General features: G+C 41.6%; 1 protein-coding gene across 2 annotated transcripts in view; it reads right to left on the bottom strand.

Annotated features, from left to right (window-relative positions):
* The window catches only part of LOC126353958 (protein yellow-like), a 70,443-nt gene that overhangs the window by 26,973 nt on the left and 22,263 nt on the right, over positions 1-21,207 (bottom strand). The window contains exons 2-3 of one of the 2 annotated variants that reach the window (XM_050003262.1): positions 7,834-7,937; positions 7,606-7,740 (exon numbers count right to left, since the gene is read on the bottom strand). In XM_050003262.1, coding sequence (XP_049859219.1) covers positions 7,606-7,740; positions 7,834-7,924 — 226 coding nt within the window. In that variant the 5' untranslated portion in view covers positions 7,925-7,937. Of the gene's footprint in view, positions 1-7,605; positions 7,938-21,207 lie in introns of both variants that reach the window. The other variant, XM_050003261.1, reaches the window with a different exon arrangement.

Genomic DNA, 21,207 nt, shown 5'->3' with positions numbered 1-21,207 from the left:
CAGTGGGCTGTATGCCAAATGTATTGAGAACTGGCGGATCGTATAATTCAGTAAAGGGTAGGGGGGGGTGTAATGATCTGCGAACGATGCTACACAATTCATGGCTTCAAAGATTAGTAGAGGGAAATCAGTAGATAAAGCTCCGATAGAGCAACCAGTCCGGAACTATATCGCTTGGGTGTAAAGTAAAACTGAAGATCGGATCACTTTCTATAGTCGCGCTTCACGGCACCCACACAGCAGAGAATGCGTTCTGAGGAAAAGTAAACGGTCTTGGTTTCGATGTTGAAATTACTGTTTATTTTATTCATCAATAACACGTGTTTCACCTAATTCAAGGCATATTCGGATTGGCTGTTAAATGGTTATAAGCAAGTTATGGATATCGATGACAAAACATTCGCAAAAATAAATTGCCCTCGTCACGTGGAAGAAAAATAATCGAAGCAAACATATCCTCTCGTCATGCATTAAAAGTATAACGTCATATTAAGTCAAAGTACTGTGTATGTGGTCGTAGGACATAGAACGACGCTTCCAGCATGTTTACCATTTGACAGATTTACACGCCTGATCCTGTCTTGCATTCATTGGACCACATTACGCGTCCCATCAAAGTTATCGGATGTTATGCTTTAATTACATGGCGGGAACGTACGTCTTCCTCGATTATTTTTCATGCACATGACGAGGGCAATTTTTTTGCGGGTGTTTCATCATCGATATCCAGAACTTGCTTATCACCATTTATCCGCTAATCTGAAGATACTTTGTATTACACGAAACGCACATGATGAATGAATAAATAAACAGTGATTTTATCCTCGCAACTAAGGCTTTTCTCCTTTATATCATACTTACTGGTTTCCCACACCATGGAGTGGAAAACCTTTTACAGTGTGTCCTTTACAGGAGACTATGGCAACGGCATTGTTTCGAGTTCTCGTAACCCGGTTCTTCTCCGATGACAAAGGACGTCCTCTTCAAAGTGGAGAGTGCGGCGCGTCAGTGGAGCACCAGCCAACCTCTCAGCTGCAAACGCAGTAATTTCCGACAGCTGTTGCGGATGATAATGGTATGTGATATTACAGCTATGACTGGGACTGACGACGCCGCTCTCTTCGTAGTTTGTATCTGTACCGTGAAGCGATACGACCTTGAAACTTACTCCGAACATGAGTTTCTCGGGTAAACTTTGTCTACTAACGCCCCTCTGCAACGTCTACAAGCCTGTAATAGGAACTGTGAAACACCACGTATATGAGAAGTTTTTTTCGAGTCATATAAATGGTTTCATGTAGCCTGTCACGATATCCTCTTTGCTGTCAATCTCTTTATCTCAGAGTAGCTCAAAATGGTTCTGAACACAATGGGACTTAACATCTGAGTTCCCTCGAACTTAGAACTACATAAGCTTAACTAACCTTAGGACATCACACACATCCATGGCCGAGGCAGGATTCGAGCCTGCGACCGTAGCGATCGAGCGGTTCCAGACCGAAGCGACTAGAGCCGTTCGGCCACAGTGGCTGGCTCGGAGTAGCACTTGCCCCTATATCCTCAATTATTTGCTGGATATGTTCCAATATCTGTATTCCCATACAGTTTCTACCATCTACAATTCCCTCTAGTACCACAAAAGTTATTCTATGATGCCTTAAAGCATCTCGTGTCATCCTGTCCATCTTCTTGTCATTGTTTTCCGTATGTCCCTTTCTTCCTCGCTTCTGCTGGGAACATATTCATTCCTTATCACTCTACCCGATTTTCATAATCCTTCTATAACATGGCACCTCAAACACTTCGATCGTTATCACACAATTCTATGCTCCAAACATAGATTCTCAGAAATTTCTGCCTCAGATTGAGACCTAACAAACGTCTCTTGTAAAGTAAATTTCTTGTTTTTGACGTCTGTTGTCACAAACTTTTAGGTCTTCGGACTCCCGGTTTCGGTCAGCAATGAGCGTCTTCAGATGTGTTTTGTAAAAAGCAGAGTATTAGGACATGTTTTTCTGTAAAACAGATCTGAAGACGAAACTGGTAGGCTGAGGACCTACAAGTTTGTTACCACAGACGTGAAATATAAGAAGTTTACTCCACATTCTCACTGTTCCATTTGCGACCATGTCGCCGTCTGCGGTACGCCTCTTGGCCATCAGTAGCCTCTCTGCTCTTGCGAGTCTGCTTTTTATGTCCTCCTTGCTTCGTCCCTCTAGACTGATATTTTATTCTATTGTTGTACAGTTTTTTTTATTTGCGTCATAGATTCTTCAATGCGTAGACTGAATAGTAGGGACCAAAGACATTGTTTTCTCTGGTTCTTGTGCATACCGTATAGCTTACACATATCTTTCACAGAATTTCGAACATCTTGCACCGTTTTACACTGTCGATCGCTTTCTTCAGGCCAACGAATGCTGTAAGGGTGTCTTTATTTTTCTGAAGTCTTGCTACCATCATCAACCGCAACGGCAGAACTGCAGGTCTGGTGCCCTTACCTCACCGAAAGCCAAGCTCATCGGCAGCCAGCAGATACGCTATTTCGTTGTTCGTTCTTATGTATATTATTCCTGTCAGCTACTTGGATTCTTGAGCCTTTAAGCTGACTGTGCGATAGTTCTCGCATTACCTGCCACTGCTGTTTTCGGGATTGTTTAGATGATATTTTTCCGAAAGCCTCATGGTATATCCCCAGACTTCTAGATTCTACACACCAACTTGAAGTGTCTCCTGGTATCCACTTTCTGCTATAATTTCATATTTTCCGAAAGTTTGTAATCCACCCCTTCTGTTTCCTTTGATCATATGTCTTCCAAAGCTCTGTTAAACACTATTATTGGTCCTACCATGTCGATTCACGTTTCATCCTCAGCCACGTCATGAGAAAAGGCCTCCCTCTCGTAGAGGCCTTTGATGTAGTGCTTCCACTTTCCCGACCTCTCCTCTGCGCTTAACAATGAAATTGCGGTTGCACTCTTAATGTTGACGCACTTGTTATTAATATCGCAGAAGGTTGTTTTCAATTTCCTGAATCTGTTCTTCCGATGACATTTCTTTTCTCGCTTTCTTCACTTATTCCTGAATAGTTTCGCTATACTTTCACTAAACTTCTTATTTATTTCATTCCTATGAGATTTGTATTGCTATATTCCCGAATTTCCAAGAGCTCTTTGCGCTTCATTCTTTCGTAGATCAATAAAATATTTCTTGTGTTATCCATGGTTTTCTCGCAGTTACATTCTTTGTACCTGTGTACACTTATTTGAGCTTTGATTTTTGCACTTCACCCTATACTTCATCATTAATAAATTTGACCTGACAGTATGTATTATAATTCAATATCTGATTTCGGAATCTATGTCTGACGATGATGTAATACAGCCACAAACATCCTGATCCATAGGCCTTTTCGAAATATACCTCCTCCTTTTCTGAAAGGAGTAATGCATTGATCTCCATTGCATTCTGCTTCCTCATGCCTTTTAATATAGTTATTATGCCTTCTCCTAACAGTTCCCTTTATTAAGGACAAGAGGGTGCCGTGAAAATCTGTCCGCTCCTCAGTTATCTTATATAAGGCTCTTGATAGAACGAGGGTGACACATTGTACTGGGAATATTCGGTGGCCATCGCCGATGATTTTTATTCATACCGTAAGGAGTGGCTGGGTTCGAAGCCGGGACCCAGGATAATTTGGTAATTAGACATTAGACGCTACCCATAGACCATGGATTTTGAAGTAAATTTGTGACTTGGGTCCTATATCGCACTTCAGTTATACTTGGTGGAAAATTGATAAACTGTGTGTAGAAATTTAAACGAATCCTTTTTTCACAGATAAAATAAAATTTTATGATGAAGAATAAGAGGAAACTCATTTTCTTATTTTTTAAAAGAGCGATTACAGTGGCAGTCTGTAAATTGCATTAATTAATGTTATAGCAAACCATGTGTTTGGGGGATACATTGTCTGTGAAGCAGCTGTTCTTAGTGAAAGGTCATGGCTAGTGATTCCAAGGTGAAGCTTGTTGTAAAAACACTTGTGTAAGGTTCATGGTTAGATGATGGAAACAATTATGTGAGAGGGAGAAATTCTTGAAGTACATGGTTTTTTGTAAAGATGTATAAAACAAATGCACAGGAAAAATGGAAAATGTAATAAAGGGAGAGATGAAACAAAAAAACTTTGATATTCGTAATGAGAACCTATTCCTTGGATTTTTCTTGGGATCGTGAACTTGAATTTTGAGGTGTACCACGAGATTACTGCTAACATAGGTTCGAATCCTGCCTCGGGCATGGATGTGTGGATGCTCGTTATTTACAAATGTTTAAATAATTTTATTACAATGTGACTTGACTTGTGTTTTGCAACTGTAAGTCAGTAAAGACTTTCTCCCTTTTCCCTATTCCCCCACACTCTCCATTTCCCGTACCGGTGCATATTCGCCCACGCCTCCTTTCTGTGCTAAAATTAAAGAAATTTCTGTTTTATCTTGAGTATGGCCGGCCGCGGTGGTCGTGCGGTTCTAGTCGCTCCAGTCCGGAGCCGCGCTGCTGCTACGGTCGCATGTTCGAATCCTGTCTCGGGCATGGGTGTGTGTGATGTCCTTAGGTTAGATAGGTTTAAGTAGCTTTATGTTGTAGGGGACCGATGACCACAGCAGTTGAGTCCCATAGTGCTGAGAGCCATTTGAACCGTCTTGAGTACGTAGTTGCCCTAACTGACAGACTTACCGTGGATCTCTCCATTTTATTTTAGTAATAGGTTTGCCAATGCTGTATATCGTTGGCTGTACCCTGTGTGAGCTAAGATTTATTCATGTCCATTCCACCATGTCGCCTAGCTTTCCCGTGACCCGTTGCTCGTATCAGATGTTGTTTGCCCACTTCTAAATGTGATTAAAAGGGTTTACTGCTACTTTATGTTTTGTGACACTGATTTTGTTAATAATTGCCCGTCGACTTTTAATGTAAGTTTTAAATTTTTGAACATGGTTACGTGGTCAGCGACCGTTTACAAAGTAACATTAAAGAAATAATAGCCCTAGATTGCAAAAAGAAGTATTTTGACCTAGGTTTCGGCACTAATATGAGTGTCTTCACAGAAGTAAAACTCTCAAACTGGCCTATGACGTAAGTACAAAATTATAGGGATATTTTTTTAAGTGTAAGTACTGACTAGGAGTACAAAAAAGGAACAATACTTACATGACACGTATATAATAAACATCAATCGATAAAGCTTTAGTCAAAGAATTTTTGAATTAGAATTACTTTTGATGAAGACACTCATAGTAGTTCCGAAACCTAGATCAAAAGACGTCTTTTTTGCGACCCAGGGCTGTTATTACTCTAATTGTAATGTAAGTTCCAAAACTACTAGAACTATTCCACGCGGCGGCATTTTATCTTGGCCGGTTTTTACTATGGCAACACACGGTCATTTGAAAATCACCTTACGATTGTTAGCACTTAACAATACTCTGTGTACAGTTATTTTCCTTGGTATGTAAACTTGTTTATCGATTAATTTAGTTATGTTTGATTTTAAAAAGTCATCTGTCTGTTGTGCTTTCATGATATATGTGAAGTTTTTGGGACAAGTTCTGTTGACGGGCCATGCTGTAAACGCGAAAGTAAAAAGTCTTCAACATCAAGCGGCTTCTCATTGTTGGCAGCCAAAAAGCGGTTATTAGGGTATTCTCAGTACATGGAGCACTGACTGAAGAACCATTTGTAGATTTCAGAACTGCGTATGAGAGTTTGACTGAAATACACTCTTTGGAATTCTGAAGGTAGCAGAAATAAAAATACATGGAACGAAAGATTATGCGCAACAAGTGCATAAGTCAGAGTGCAATTATAAGTTGAAGGACGTGAAAGGGTAGCAATATTTAACAATGGATTGACGTGTGATTGCAACCTACGCCCTACCCCCCCCCCCCACCCCCACCCCCACCCCCAATTTATTCAGTCTGTACGTGGAGTAAGCTGTGAAGAAACTCAAGGAGGAATTTAGACAGATGATTAAGATTCAAGGATACTAAATAAAAACTTTGATTTTTGCAATGACTCTAATTCTCTCACAGACTGGAAATAACGTACAAGAGCAGTTCAACGTAACAGATAGAGACCTGAAAGTTTATAAGATCAACACCAACAAAAGTGAACCACATAAACTGAGTTTGGTGGAATTAAATAGAATGATGCGTAGGTTAACTGCTTCATATTAGGTAAGCTGTGGGTGTAGGGGGGGGGGGGGGAGAAAGGAAAGGGAAGGAACTGAAGATACCAGCTGCATTTGGACTTTGTGCGGAATCGATGGTGACGAGTGAAAATGTGTGCAAGACGGGGACTCTGACCCAGAATCTCCTGCTTGTCAGGCTGCTGCGTTAGCCACTGCGCCACCTAGGCACTGTGTTCATCGCAAATGCATGGAGTCCCTCGTCACGCTCTCCGACTGACCCACTTTCCCACCCCTAGTGCCTTCTATACCCAGTCCCCGTCCATGTCCGCCATATTCCCTAATTTTAGACTCCCGTTAGAGGTCGAGCGATATTGTGCACTCTCAATGAAATTTGTGGATTCATTAATCAATCACATCAATCTGTGGTGTCTGTTCTTGATATGAGTAGTGGTTTTAGGTAACGAAAGGCTGAAAGCGGTTTACGTATTTTGTTGCTTGAGTAACATATTAAGCAAACATGGATGAAATAGAACATAAATTGCGGACAGGCAATAACGAGAAAAGCATGTCTGAAAAAGATAACTTTGCAAATATTGGAAATAAATTTCAGAGCATCATAAGACGAACGTCAACAAAATCGAAACAAAGGTAATGGAATAAAGCAGAATTAAATAGCGCAATGGTGAGGGGATCTGATTATGAAATGATACACTAAAAGTGGTAGATATTTTGCTATTTGGGCTGTTAAGTAGCTGATGATGGCCGTAGCAGACGACATGTGAGATGGTGACTGACAACAGCAAGAGAAACATATGAAGTGTTAGAAAGTCTTTTCTTTTGGCATTGGCTGGAATGTAGCGTGGGAACGAAGTGTATGGTTGGCGATAAAAAGCTCGACAAGAAAAGAATAATAGCTTTTGAAATGTGTTGCAACAGCAGAACGCTCAAAGTTAAATGTGTAGGTCGAGTAACTAATGAATAAGTACTGAATCAAACTGAAAACAAGTTAAATAGAGAGTACAAGTGGATTAAGAAAGGGTCGGCTAAAAGCACACACATCCTGAGCCGTCATTGAATCGTCAGTTTGATAATGGCGGCATGTGTGGTGGGTAAAAACTGTAGAGCGAGACCAAGGCTTGACTACAATGAGCAGGCTGAGATGGAATTAGGTTTTCTTGGTTAAGCAGAAGTGGAGACTATATGCCACAGACTAGTGTGGAGGAGTGCATGAAACCACTCTTCAGATTGAACACTATAACAACAAAGAACACGAACGAGAATCAGATGTGTTGTTGCAGATGCGTTATTTGTAACAAATAATATGACAATTCTATGAAATATGCCCTTATTAATAGAGCGCATTGCGTGTTCTTTATCATGGAACGTAGCTGGAATTTCAAGACGGTACTTACTCTCGGCGTCTATGAGAAGGATGGAGGGCGGGTCGTAGCGTCCTGAGTTTCGGTACTCCTGCTCCTTCGTCCGGTTGCCTCCGAAATCGAACGTGAGGGTGCGCCACCGCGCCACATCTGAGAGCCCGCCCACACCTGGCCACATGGGCGAAAAGAAGTCCCAGTCATCGGAGCGGCCTTCTTTCTGCTGCTGCTGCTGCTGCTGCTGTTGTTGTTGCTGCTGCTTACCACATGCAGACGTCGCCACTGCCAGCACCAGGAGTGCAAGAGGCATGGCGCTGGCCAGCGGCCTGGCTCCTCTTTGTAACGCTACTGCCATCACGTGTCTCTCTCTGGAAATAAAATAGTTTTAAGACTCGCCATTAAAAGATGCGATGGTGGCAGTGTGGCAGAAATATTATTTGGATAAGACTTGGGTTCATTCACAGGATACCGAGAAAATGCAGCCAGTCTGCAGAGGACATTGCTTGAAAAAATTCTTGCAGCTCACCCAAGAGTATTGTTCAAATATGTGGGACCAACATCACATACATTAGGGGATATTTAATGTATACTAGGAACAGTTGCACGTATCGTCACCTCTATATGTTCCACGGGGGAGCGTCAAGTAGGTGCAGCAAAACCTTTCCATTTTTGAAGAATCGGATTCTACAGAGGAATTCGGGGGGGTATGCAACTGGCTAAGCATCGCTTCTGTAGGGACTACAAGAGCAGGACTAGGCTACTTACAGCGCGCACAGAAGCACTGAAGCTGTCATTCTTCCCACGCTCCAAATGTAGATGAAACGGGAAGAAGCGATAATGAGACGTAGATTGGCTTTAACCCTCTACCATCCACTTGGTTGGAAGAGTACATATATAGATGTAGAAGAAGTAGATGTTGATGTAGAAGTGGATATAGATGTACAAGAGGCGATCAAAAAGTTTCCTTCGAAGGCTGTAGAGCCTAGATTCGGAATGCGAGTTACGCAAAATCGCCTTGAGCATTGAGACAACCATCCCACCGACGCACCATGTTAAATATACCCATTCACCAAAACTCCGTGTCCTGCTGCTTGAAGAAATATGTAACTGCCTACTGCACGTCCTCGTCCGACAGGGATCGTCGACCGTTCAGGGCCTTTTCTAAGGGAGCGGAAGTGTGACAATCGCATGAGGGAGAGATCAGAACTATAGAACGGGTGCTCGAGTTTCTTCCACTTGTCCGTAATGGATAAGGCTGGCTTCCCAGATGGTGACTTTTTTCAGACGTCCTGCCCCACACACATTCCTCATTCTCCAATGGTTGCCTACCGACGTTGGTTCTTCGGCGGTCAAGAAAAGAGAAACAGTGCGTTGATACTGTTAGAACGCATATGGTAATAACGTCGCCATACTTCACGTTTTTGCATTTACCGCCGCCATGTTGGAAAGGTACTAATGCGTCACTACTCTCTTGCCTACATGTCCGCGCTTGTATTGAGCTACGTTCATATCCACTGCAACAGTGCCCTCGAACGGAAACTTTTTGATTGCCTCTCGTACGTAACAAGTCATCATCCAACTATTCCAATCAGAATACCTCACTCAAGTTTCACTGACAACTTCTCTTATCACTGTCGTGTTCAGAGCAGAGTGTTTGCTGGGATGAATGTACTGTATATAACAGATAAAATCTGTGTGCTGGCATGGACTTTGGAAATGAATTCCTCCCTTTCGCGGACAGTGCACTACCAGTTACGCCAGCAAAGAGTGCATCACGAATCAACTTCAAGCTTCATCCCGTCCCTAGTTACTACACTTTCCTTCGTCGGATACTCAGACATAGTTTCAGCCCGCTGACATGAAAATTGCCATCTTTACAGAAATTACTAGTACACATAACGTAACAGTCGTCATTAGGATAACGGACCAACGACAATAGCCGATTATCTTTCAGTGGCATCTTAGCCAAAGGATCCATTTGTGTGTAACTGAATCATTTCCAGAACGTTGAAACACCTGCTAAATTTTGCACCCCATTTAGTGTGCTACAGCAAGATTTCCTCAACTATTTCACGAACAAGGCTCAGCTCATCATTCTCGTATAGACAGCAACAATGACATTATGTAAATGGTTTCTAGTCTTAGGCAGTCCATTGTTTGTCTTTTCGTCAACAGTAACGGGACAGCATTCTTCACAGGACTGAAGAGTGTGCAGCTCCGCTACAAATTTCCACCACACTGTACCTTAGTGGCCGGGTTGAGAAGTGTCAGTGTTAACGTACTACAAGAATACAGAGACCGAAACAGCGCTTTGCTACTTTTGTGGACTACCAGAACGCTAGTTTGGCCAGTCTGCCGCCAGTGCACAATGAAACACCACAGGGCACAGCCACTGATCGTCTAAAACGAAAGCGAATAATAATGGGAGATTGAGTCCCTTCGACAACGAGATCTTTAGAGAGGATGAACAGACTTGGATTACAACAACTGGATATTGGGTGAAAATGAGGGATGTGTGAACTACATTTCAGCGACAAATTTTCAATCTTACGTTACGCCTTCACCGAAATTTGTTATTGAACGGAATACAAGGAAGAAAATTAAGACTCTGACAACCCGCGGACGTGGAGGTCTTTGTACCTCGAAATTACTTTATGATTGACAGACTGCTGTGGCGGGAGGCAGCATAGCTGCTTGCCATCGTGCAGCCAGACGGCTTAACGGAAGCTGAACACACAAAACACACAGACATACGTTTGGTCAGAAGCACGTAAATAAATATTAGTAGTGCTACAATTTGACTTGTTTGATCACGAGAAATTTACATTGCTGCTAGCCAAAATAAAGTAAGGGGCAAAAAGCTAGCGCCAAACGCAGGAATATTTGGAGAATGTGTAGCCAGATGACACTTCCTGATGTAATCGGAAATTAGACAAATTTGTTGTAAATAAAACTCGCTCTTCAGTATCTTTTGAAACGATACAATCAGTAACTTTCGTTTATATTTCCAACAAATCTTTTGAATTAGCATGAGAATGTTCATATATTTCTAATTCTTCTAAAAGGTCATTATGTTCACTTGTGAACTATATGCAAAATTTCCATGTTAAGAAAGGACTGAGGAGGAAGGTGTGTTTCTGTATGTTGTGATGTTCGCAAAAGTTGGCTTGTATGAATTCTCACCGTCTTTGTTGAGCAAGTCCTCACAAAACCGGGTCTCAAATGCCATGTCTGTCTGTCTGTCCTGTATTATGTAAAAACACAGAAAAAATATTACATTGTATTTTACACAGGGTGATTCACGAAGATATGCAAATATTTTAATATGTTTTTCTACAAGTAAAACTAAAGGAAAAGGGTCACTTAAACATAGTTCCGCAAATGTTTATTTATTGAGTTACGTCTAATAACAGATTTTGCTTGCAATTAAGCAACTTAACTAATTTTAAGCCAGCACAAAATTGTATGAGATTAAGTAAACCACGATTTCAATTTATTTTTTTGTTATTGGTCTGGTGAATCTGATAAAACGTGCCCCAGACGTGTATCTACAGTAGTTTTCCAGAACATCCAAATAAGCAAAGATTATTATGCAAGTAAATTTGTTTACTTTCCATTGAGGATGTAAAAACGTTTATGCCATTCTTGGCAACCATTAGTGAGTTGTTTCCGTCGTTTTCGTAACCTTGAAACGAGTTAATTTTTTGTATTGTTCAGTGAAAGAACTTTATAACAACAGTGTAAGAGAAACTACATAGTAACGGTTGTAGATGTTTGTTTATGGCAAATGTGATGGTAGTGCTATGGCTGCGGTTAACGAATGTCGCATACGTTATCCTAATCAGAGGATTCCGAATGCACAAACGATTAGCTCAGTGTTTCGAATGTTACGGGAGACAGACTCTCTGCCTAGCGTTCATAATTAGTACGAGAGCTCGATACTCGAAGATGATGGTGAGTATATTACGGATGCTGTTCTACGTTACCGGATTACCAGTGCACTACGTATCTCTCAACGATTAGACATCTTACAATCTAAGGTATGGCGTACACTGAAGTACAATAATCTGTGTCCTTACCGTAAAAAAGATCATTTTCAACCTGGAGATCCTGCCCTTCACTTGAAGTTGTGCAATTGGTTAAATAGTAATCAGCAGTTACACAAATACGTTTTATTTACTTATTAGGCACAGTTTACTCGAGATGGTATAAACAATTTACATAACGAGCACGTATGGTCTGAAATAAAGTCACATGCAACAGTGCAACGCAATTTCCCAACAGCGATTTGGTATAAAGTGTGGTGTGGTATAATCAACACACACCTTATTGGACCATTCATTTTCCCAGGACTGGCGAACGTACTCACGATTCCTTCAAGAAGAAATGTCCCACTTGGTCGGAGATGTTCTACTTACTATGCGATTGCAAATGTATTTTCAAGTTGACGCCACGCCTCCACGAACCAACGCCGTTACTACACATTTAAATGAACAATTTCCCCAGAAAAGGATTGGTCGTGGTGCTACACGTCCGTGGCCACCCAGATCGCCCGATTTAACAACACTGGATGTTTGTGTATGGGGATGGATGAAAGACATAGTTTTATGAGGACAGAGTCAATAAACGTGAGGCAATGCCTGCTCGCATTATGAATGCAAAAAAGGAAATTAAGAATAACCCTGTGAAACTGAAACGAGCAGCAAAATCTTTTCATACACTTGCAGGTAAATGCATTGAACTCGGTGGAGACATTTTTGAACATTTATTGTGAATGTGTTGTGAATCTGTTTGTAGACTGTGCAACTTCCTTAACACTGGGCTTTTTTTCCGGTTTAACATGAATTCACGTGAGCTATAGTATTAATAAAAGCAAATTATCTGACACATTCATATAGTTTCAGTTAACGCTATAACCATCGTTATTCCAAAATTAAATTCTCTAAAACTTCTGTTGAGAACTTTGTGCAGTTGTTTGGAATTTATAAAAACAAACTAGGCCAAGTAGGTAATAAATTAAAAGTTTTACGAAATTGCGCCTTTGCTTCTCTGGATGTTCTGTAAAACTACTGTAGATACACGTCTGGGAAATGTTTTATTAGATTCAGTAGGTCAATAACAACAAAATAAATGGAAATCGTGCATTACGTTAACCTCGTACAGTTTTGCGATGGCTTCATATTGGCAAAGTTGCTAAACTTCAGGCAAAATATTTTACTAGCCATAATTTAGGAAATAAACATTTGCAGACCTATGTTTATATGAACTTTTTCCTTTAGTTCTACTTGTAGAATAACATATTAAAATATTTGCATATCTTCATGGATCACCCTGTATAGCCCAGATTCGAGAAATTTGTCATTTGGAGGTATTATGTGCACGATGTGTTTGATAAAAGTAATGAAACTGCCTTTTTATCTACCAAAGTTTATTTTTTTTCAGACAACAATATTGCCCTATTGAAAGTAGTTCTCTTTGGCAGATATACACCGGAGTCGGTGTTCTCAATCTTGGTAGAAGGACTTCAGGTGGTAAGGCCTTTAACAAGTCTGTCACATTCTTTTGAATTATATCCAGAGTCCAAAAATGGCGTCCTTTTAAGACTTTTTCAATTTCAGGATAAGAAGAATGAACAAGGATACATATCAGATGAATATGGAGCTGTGGAACACAAGAAATCCTTTCGAGACCAAGAATAAGGCGATGGAAGTTGCTGTGTGACATGAGGCGTTGTCTTGATGCATCATACATTTGTCACCAATGTCCGGTCTCACTCGATTCAGGTTTATCCTGAGCTGTTCAAGCCCACCTCTGTAAAACACTTGGTTAACAGGTTTGTCCTGGGGGAACAAATTCTTTACGCACTATACCCCTATTGTCAGAAAGGCAAATCAGCGTTGTTTTGATCTTTCATTTGCTCATTAGACTTTTTTCAGTCCAAGAGATGTGTTCGTGTGCTACTCTTCTCTTTCCCACTTAGGCGCAGTATCATACTAAAAAATCCAGGATTCAGGATTCATCGCAGGTGATCATAAGACTGAACCATTCGTGGTCATTGGCAATCGCTTTAAGATCAACGCACACGTTTCTTCGATTGTCTTTTTGCTCAGTTGTGACGTTTTTCGGCACCATTTTCGTACAAACATTTCGCATTTCCCAAACTTTGAAAAAAAATTTGATGTACGGTGAAAGTGTTCAAGTTTAATAATTCATCCATCATATTTATTGTTAAAGGTCGGTCTGATCTTTCAAGAACACGCTTTCGTCGGTTTTTTTAAGCTGATGGTCTCCCTGAGCGAGGTTCATCTTCGACGTTCCTCTGTCTTCGAAAAATAATTTGTGTCAGTGAAAAGCTGGTGCACTTGAAAAGGTGTTTTCCGCTTAGGCCTGTTTCAGGTTTTCAAAAATCACACTGGCGAATTCCACAAGTTTAACATAAACTTTGGTGTCATAAATTTGCTTTAAATTCCGCTTTCCATTTTCGTCACACACAACAAAAACATCTTTGATTGCGCTATCAGATACCACGTGATGGCTGTGCGGGGGTGGAACTCAGACTGAACGTCTGTAAGGGATAAACACACCGGTCTACACACGCAGAACAACTCAACGTTGCCAGAATGTTCACTGTACTGCCTGTCTCATTACTTTTCTCACGCCCCTCGTTAAAGAGCAGCTCGCTGGCATTATTGGTGGCAAAGGTCATAGTAACGTCATATTCCTCAAATAAATTAATTATACGATATGACATGTCATCTAAAATGGGGTTGTAGTATATTCTTTAATTGTAAGGCCATTTTTATAAAGTGTATACAAAGTTTTGTTCTTGTTTTTTTTTATTATAATGTTTTTGTACAAGGTATGCTTGATATCCGTTTTTCACCTCTTGAGGGGCATGAAAGTGAAGCAGTGTTTGGGAAGGGACTGAGACAGGCTTGTAGTCTCTCCCCTATGTTATTCAATATGTATATTGAGCAAGCAGTGAAGGAAACAAAAGAAAAATTTGGAGTAGGTATTAAAATTCATGGAAAAGAAATAAAAACCTTGAGATTCGCCGCCGTTGGATAATCAGCTGCAGCAGCAAGTCGTATACTCCTAGCTCACTCATTTGTTACATAATTTAATTCTTAATTTCTTTACGTGTTTTTAGTACTTGCATTGTTTAATTCATAAATTTCGGGCGTATTATTGTATTTGAGAGTTGTAGCATCGCGTTTTAGTACCTGAATAGTGTAAAATGGTGTAGTCTCCTACCGCCGCCGAGCAGTGTGTCAGCAGTGCGCAAGTAGCAGCATTACTGCGTTTACTAGGCAATCTTGTATTTTAATAAGCGTTTAAATTTTGTGTCGATTTGTTTGCGCTCTCTGTAGATTAGTTCAGACGTTCTTCGCACAACAGTTTTTAGCATGGATAGGGACTGCAACTGCTGTGTTCGGATGGAGGCTGAGTTGGCATCCCTTCGCTCCCAGCTTCAGGAAGTGTTGGCTTCGGTCACACAGCTTGAAGCTGTAGCCAATGGGCATCACGGTGGGGGTCCGGATGGGGGTTTTTCGGGGACGGCCAGCTCGTCCCATGCATCCCCCGATCGGACTACGACTGTGGTTGCCCGGGATACTGCCCGCATTGAGGCTGTCCCTCACCTGTGGTAGAGTGGGAGGTCATCTCAAGGTGTGGCAGGGGGCTGAACGGAAGGCCTCTCCAGTTTGTCTGACGAACCGGTTTCAGGCTCTGTCTCAGGCTGATACTGATCTTTGGCCTGACATGGCTGCTTGTCCTCTTCCACAGGTTGCTCCTCAGTCTGCAAGATCCGGGCGGTCGCAGAGGGTGGGCTTACTGGTAATTGGGAGCTCCAACGTCAGGCGCGTAATGGGGCCTCTTAGGGATATGGCAGCAAGAGAGGGAAAGAAAACCAATGTGCACTCCGTGTGCATACCGGGTGGAGTCATTCCAGATGTGGAAAGGGTCCTTCCGGATGCCATGAAGCGTACAGGGTGCACTCATCTGCAGGTGGTCGCTCATGTCGGCACAAATGATGTGTGTTGTCATAGATCGGAGGAAATCGTCTCTGGCTTCCGGTGGCTATCTGATTTGGTGAAGACTGCCAGTCTCGCTAGCGGGATGAAAGCAGAGCTCACCAACTGCAGCATCGTCGACACGACTGACTGCGGACCTTTGGTAGAGAGCCGAGTGGAGGGTCTGAATCAGAGGCTCAGACGGTTCTGCGACCGTGTGGGCTGCCGATTCCTCCACTTGCGCCATAGGGTGGTGGGGTTTCGGGGTCCGCTGGATAAGTCAGGAGTCCACTACACGCAACATGCGGCTACACGGGTAGCAGGGGTTGTGTGGCGTGGGCTGGGCGGTTTTTTATGTTAGATGGCCTTGGGCAAGTACAGAAAGGGCAACAGGCTCAACGGGTGCGGGGCAAAGTCAGGACATGCGGGGACCAAGCAGCAATCGGTATTGTAATTGTAAACTATCGAAGCTGCGTTGGAAAAGTACCGGAACATCAAGCGCTGATAGAAAGCATCGAAGCTGAAATCATTATAGGTACGGAAAGCTGGCTGAAGGTAGAGATAAATTCTGCCGAAATTTTTACAAAGGTACAGACGGTGTTTAGAAAGGATAGATTGCATGCAACCGGTGGTGGAGTGTTCGTCGCTGTTAGTAGTAGTTTATCCTGTAGTGAACTAGAAGTGGATAATTCCTGTGAATTATTATGGGTGGAAGCTACACTCAACAACCGAGCTAGGTTAATAATTGGCTCCTTTTACCGACCTCCCGACTCAGCAGAATTAGTGGCAGAACAACTGAGAGAAAATTTGGAATACATTTCACATACATTTTCTCAGCATTTTATAGTCTTAGATGGAGATTTCAATTTACCAGATATAGACTGGGACACTCAGATGTTTAGAACGGGTGTTAGGGACAGAGCATCGAGTGACATTATATTGAGTGTACTATCCGAAAATTACCTTGAGCAATTAAACAGAGAACCGACTCGTGGAGATAACATCTTGGGCCTACTGATAACAAACAGACCCTACCTTTTCGACTCTGTGTGTGCAGAACAAGGAATCAGTGATAATAAGGCCGTTGCAGCAGACCCTGAATATGGAAGTTAATAGGAATATAAAAAAAGGGAGGAAGGTTTATCTGTTTAGCAAGAGTAATAGAAGGCAGATTTCAGACTACCTAACTGAGCAAAACGTAAATTTCTGTTCCGACACTGACAACGTTGAGTGTTTATGGAAAAACTTCAAGGCAATCATAAAATGCGTTTTAGACAGGTACGTGCCGAGTAAAACTGTGAGGGAAGGGAAAAACCCACCGTCGTACAACAACAAAGTTAGGAAACAACTGCGAAAGCAAAGAGAGTTTCACTCCAAGTTTAAACGCAGCCAAAACCTCTCAGACAAACAGAAGCTAAACGATATCAAAGTTAGCGTTAAGAGGGCTATGCGTGAAGGGTTCAGTGAATTCGAAAGTAAAATTCTATGTACCGACTTAACAGAAAATCCTAGGAAGTTCTGGTCTTACGTTAAATCAGTAAGTGGCTCGAAACAGCATATCCAGACACTCCGGGAAGATGATGGCATTGAAACAGAGGATGACACGCGTAAATCTGAAACACAAAACACCTTTTTCCAAAGCTGTTTCACAGAGGAACTACAGTTCCTTCTCTAAATCCTCGCACAAACGAAAAAATGGCTGACATCGAAATAAGTGTCCAAGGAACAGAAAAGCAACTGGAATCACTCAACAGAGGAAAGTCCACGGGACCTCACGGGATACCAATTCGATTCTACTCAGAGTACGCGAAAGAACTTGCCCCCCTACTAACAGCCGTGTACCGCAAGTCTCTAGAGGAACGGAAGGTTCCAAATGATTGGAAAAGAGTACAGGTAGCCCAAGTCTTCAAGAAGGGTCGCCGAGCAGATGCGCAAAACTATAGACCTATATCTCTGACGTCGATCTGTTGTGGAATTTTAGAACATGTTCTTTGCTCGAGTGTCATGTCGTTTTTGGAAACCCAGAATCTACTCTGTAGAATTCAACATGCATTCCGGAAACAGCGATCGTGTGAGACCCAACTCGCTTTATTTGTTCATGAGACCCAGATAATATTAGGTACAGGCTCCCAGGTAGATGCTATTTTTCTTGACTTCCGGAAGGCGTTCGATACAGTTCCGCACTGTCGCCTGATAAACAAAGTAAGAGCCTACGGAATATCAGACCAGCTGTGTGGCTGGATTGAAGAGTTTTTAGCAAACAGAACACAGCATGTTGTTATCAATGGAGAGACGTCTACAGATGTTAAAGTAACCTCTGGCGTGCCACAGGGGAGTGCTATGGGACCATTGCTTTTCACAATATATATAAATGACATAATAGATAGTGTCGGAAGTTCCATGCAGCTTTTTGCGGATGATACTGTAGTATACAGAGAACTTGCAACATTAGAAAATTGTAGCGAAATGCAGGAAGATCTGCAGCAGATAGGCACTTGGTGCAGGCAGTGGCAACTGACCGTTAACATAGACAAATGTAGTGTATTGCGAATACATAGAAAGAAGGATCCTTTATTGTATGATTATATGATAGCGGAGCAAACACTGGTAGCAGTTACTTCTGTAAAATGTCTGGGAGTATGCGTGCGGAACGATTTGAAGTGGAATGATCATATAAAATTAATTGTTGGTAAGGCGGGTACCAGGTTGAGATTCATTGGGAGAGTCCTTAGAAAATGTAGTCCATCAACAAAGGACGTGGCTTACAAAACACTCGTTCGGCCTATATTTGAGTATTGCTTATCAGTGTGGGATTCGTATCGGATCGGGTTGACGGAGGAGATAGAGAAGATCCAAAGACGAGCGGCGCGTTTCGTCACAGGGTTATTTGGTAACCGTGATAGCGTTACGGAGGTGGTTAGTAAACTCAAGTGGCAGACTCTGCAAGAGACACGCTCTGTATCGCGGTGTAGCTTGCTGTCCAGGTTTCGAGATGGTGCGTTTCTGGATGAGGTATCGAATATATTGCTTCCCCCTACTTATACCTCCCGTGGAGATCACGATTGTAACATTAGAGAGATCAGAGCGCGCACAGAGGCTTTCAGACAGTCTTTCTTCCCGCGAACCATATGCGACTGGAACAGGAAAGGGAGGTAATGACAGTGGCACGTAAACTGCCCTCCGCCACACACCGTTGGGTGGCTTGCGGAGTATAAATGTAGATGTAGATGTAGACATTGTGATTCTGTCAGAGACAACAAAGGTCTTGGAAGTGCAGTTAAACGGAATGAATAACGAGGGTATAAGATGAACATCAACAAAAGCAAAACGAGGAGATTAGGAAATGAGACATTTAAAGTAGTAAAGGAGTTTTGCTATTTGGGGAGCAAAATAACTGATGATGGTCGAAGTAGAGAGAATATAACATGTAGACCGGCAATGAGGAGGAAAGCGTTTCTGAAGAAGAGGAATTTGTTAACATCGAGTTTAGATTTAAATGTCAGGAAGTCATTTCTGAAAGTATTTGTATGGAGTGTAGCCATGTATGGAAGTGAAACATGGACGATAAATAGTTTGGACAAGAAGAGAATAGACGCTTTCAAAATGAAGTGCTACAGAAGAATTCTGAAGATTAGATGGGTAGATCACATAACTAATGAGAAGGTATTGAATAGAATTGGGGAGAAGAGGAGCTTGTGGCACAACTGACTAGAAGAAGGGATCGGTTGGTAGGACATGTTCTGAGGCATCAAGGGATCACCAATTTATCATTGGAGGGCAGCGTGGAGGGTAAAAGTCGTAGAGGGAGACCAAGAGCTAAACACACCAAGTAGATTCAGAAGGATGTAGGTAGCAGTAGGTACTGGGAGAATAAGAAGCTTGCACAGGATAGAGTAGCATGGAGAGCTGCATCAAACCAGTCTTAGGACTGAAGACCACAACAGCAACAACATACTTTAAGTTACTAAGTTCTGCAGAATTGCTGATGGGGTTAAAGGCAGCTCAGTAATGTGGTCGATCATGGTGTGGAAGAATGGCATACTATTAACGGCAGATCAGTAATATGGTCGATCGTCGCGTCAAAGAATGCCAGTTTGTGCTTCAAGGGGTGACAAGGATAGTCATGACTAATGTTACCTGTTGTGGTGGGTTTCCTCTAAATATCAAAGTTGATTGTACCATCTACTACAAATAGTGTCACATCCATAAGACTCAGTTCATTATGTTGATTTTGTATTTCATATGTAAATTAATTTTAGGTTGGAAGCACTTCAGTGAGTCAGTATGCAATTTTACATCCTTCACATCTTCTTTTAGAACAGTGATGGTACCATCGACATATCGTATGTAAAATGTATTTTTATTGGCTAGAATGGGATAGGAACTAAAAAAACGTATTTCAAAATCATTAATGGAAATGTAAGGTACAAAACCCTGCAAGGCAGTTCACTATAGCTAGGACTTCATCTTGTTTATATTGGTGACCATTGAAACTGAAGTAGTTACACTTTACAATTACTCTCAGAAATCTTATCAATTCTTTAATTTCATTTCAATTCAGTTTCTTGTACTTAGTGAAATTGTTTGCAATAATTTGGACAGTTTTGTACGTAGTAATGTTAGTGTAGAGATTTGTAATATCAAAAGATGTTTGTATGTGGCCATTCTCACAGAGAATGACAATGCATATATATAGTTTTCTGTAGCTGAAGATATGTTTAGTAGCTGGCATAATCAACTCCGATAGTTCAGGAAACCGATTACAATACATAACATCATTCATGCCTCACCTTCTCAGATCTTTAAGCACAAAATGACGTTCTTACAAGCTATGATCGACCTTTATTACTGAGGTGCCCCTAACCTCTCCTGCTACTGCACTAAATAACTGAAAGTTTATGGAGTTCAAAGAAGGATATCAAGCATTAAAAAAAAAGTTCAAATATGTGTGAAATCTTATGGGACTTAACTGCTAAGGTCATCAGTCCCTAAGCTTACACACTACTTAACCTAAATTATCCTAAGGACAAACACACACACACCCATGCCCGAGGGGGGACTCAAACCTCATGCAGGATCAGCTGAACAGCCCATGACTGCAGCGCCCTAGACGGCGCGGCTAATCCCAGGCGGCTATCAAGCATCCTTTGAACGAAAACTTTATAATAGGAAAACCATTAAGAATATAAACTGCACTACACTCAATAAAAATGGCGTTACTCCTAAGAAATGCACTACAATCCCATTTACAGGCGACATTTCAAACTGCATATCTAATGTATTTATAAGATACGAAATCTGTGCTTCGCCAGAAATGATGTCACCGAGTTACTCTTTATGAATAATGAGAAACTCCCGGCTGACAAATGTCTCAAATCTGGAGTGTATAAAATTCATTGTAATATGTCCCTAATTTTTTATTGAGGACAGACAGGGAGGCTTTTTGGTTCCACATTCCTGAGCACTTGCTCAACAGAGACGGCGATCATTCATCTAAGCCACATAATTCAAAAGATTTGTCGAATGATCAACTTACAGTAAGACACACAGTTTTGATTGGTTATAATTTCTTATAAAATGGCAAAATTAACCATTTCCTTTTATATGTTAGAACTGTTTGCCATGT

This window comes from Schistocerca gregaria, chromosome 3 (genome assembly GCF_023897955.1).
Source record: "Schistocerca gregaria isolate iqSchGreg1 chromosome 3, iqSchGreg1.2, whole genome shotgun sequence".
Lineage (NCBI taxonomy): Eukaryota > Metazoa > Arthropoda > Insecta > Orthoptera > Acrididae > Schistocerca > Schistocerca gregaria.
Note: the sequence above shows the minus strand (reverse complement) of the source record. Positions and strands in the feature narration are given on the sequence as shown.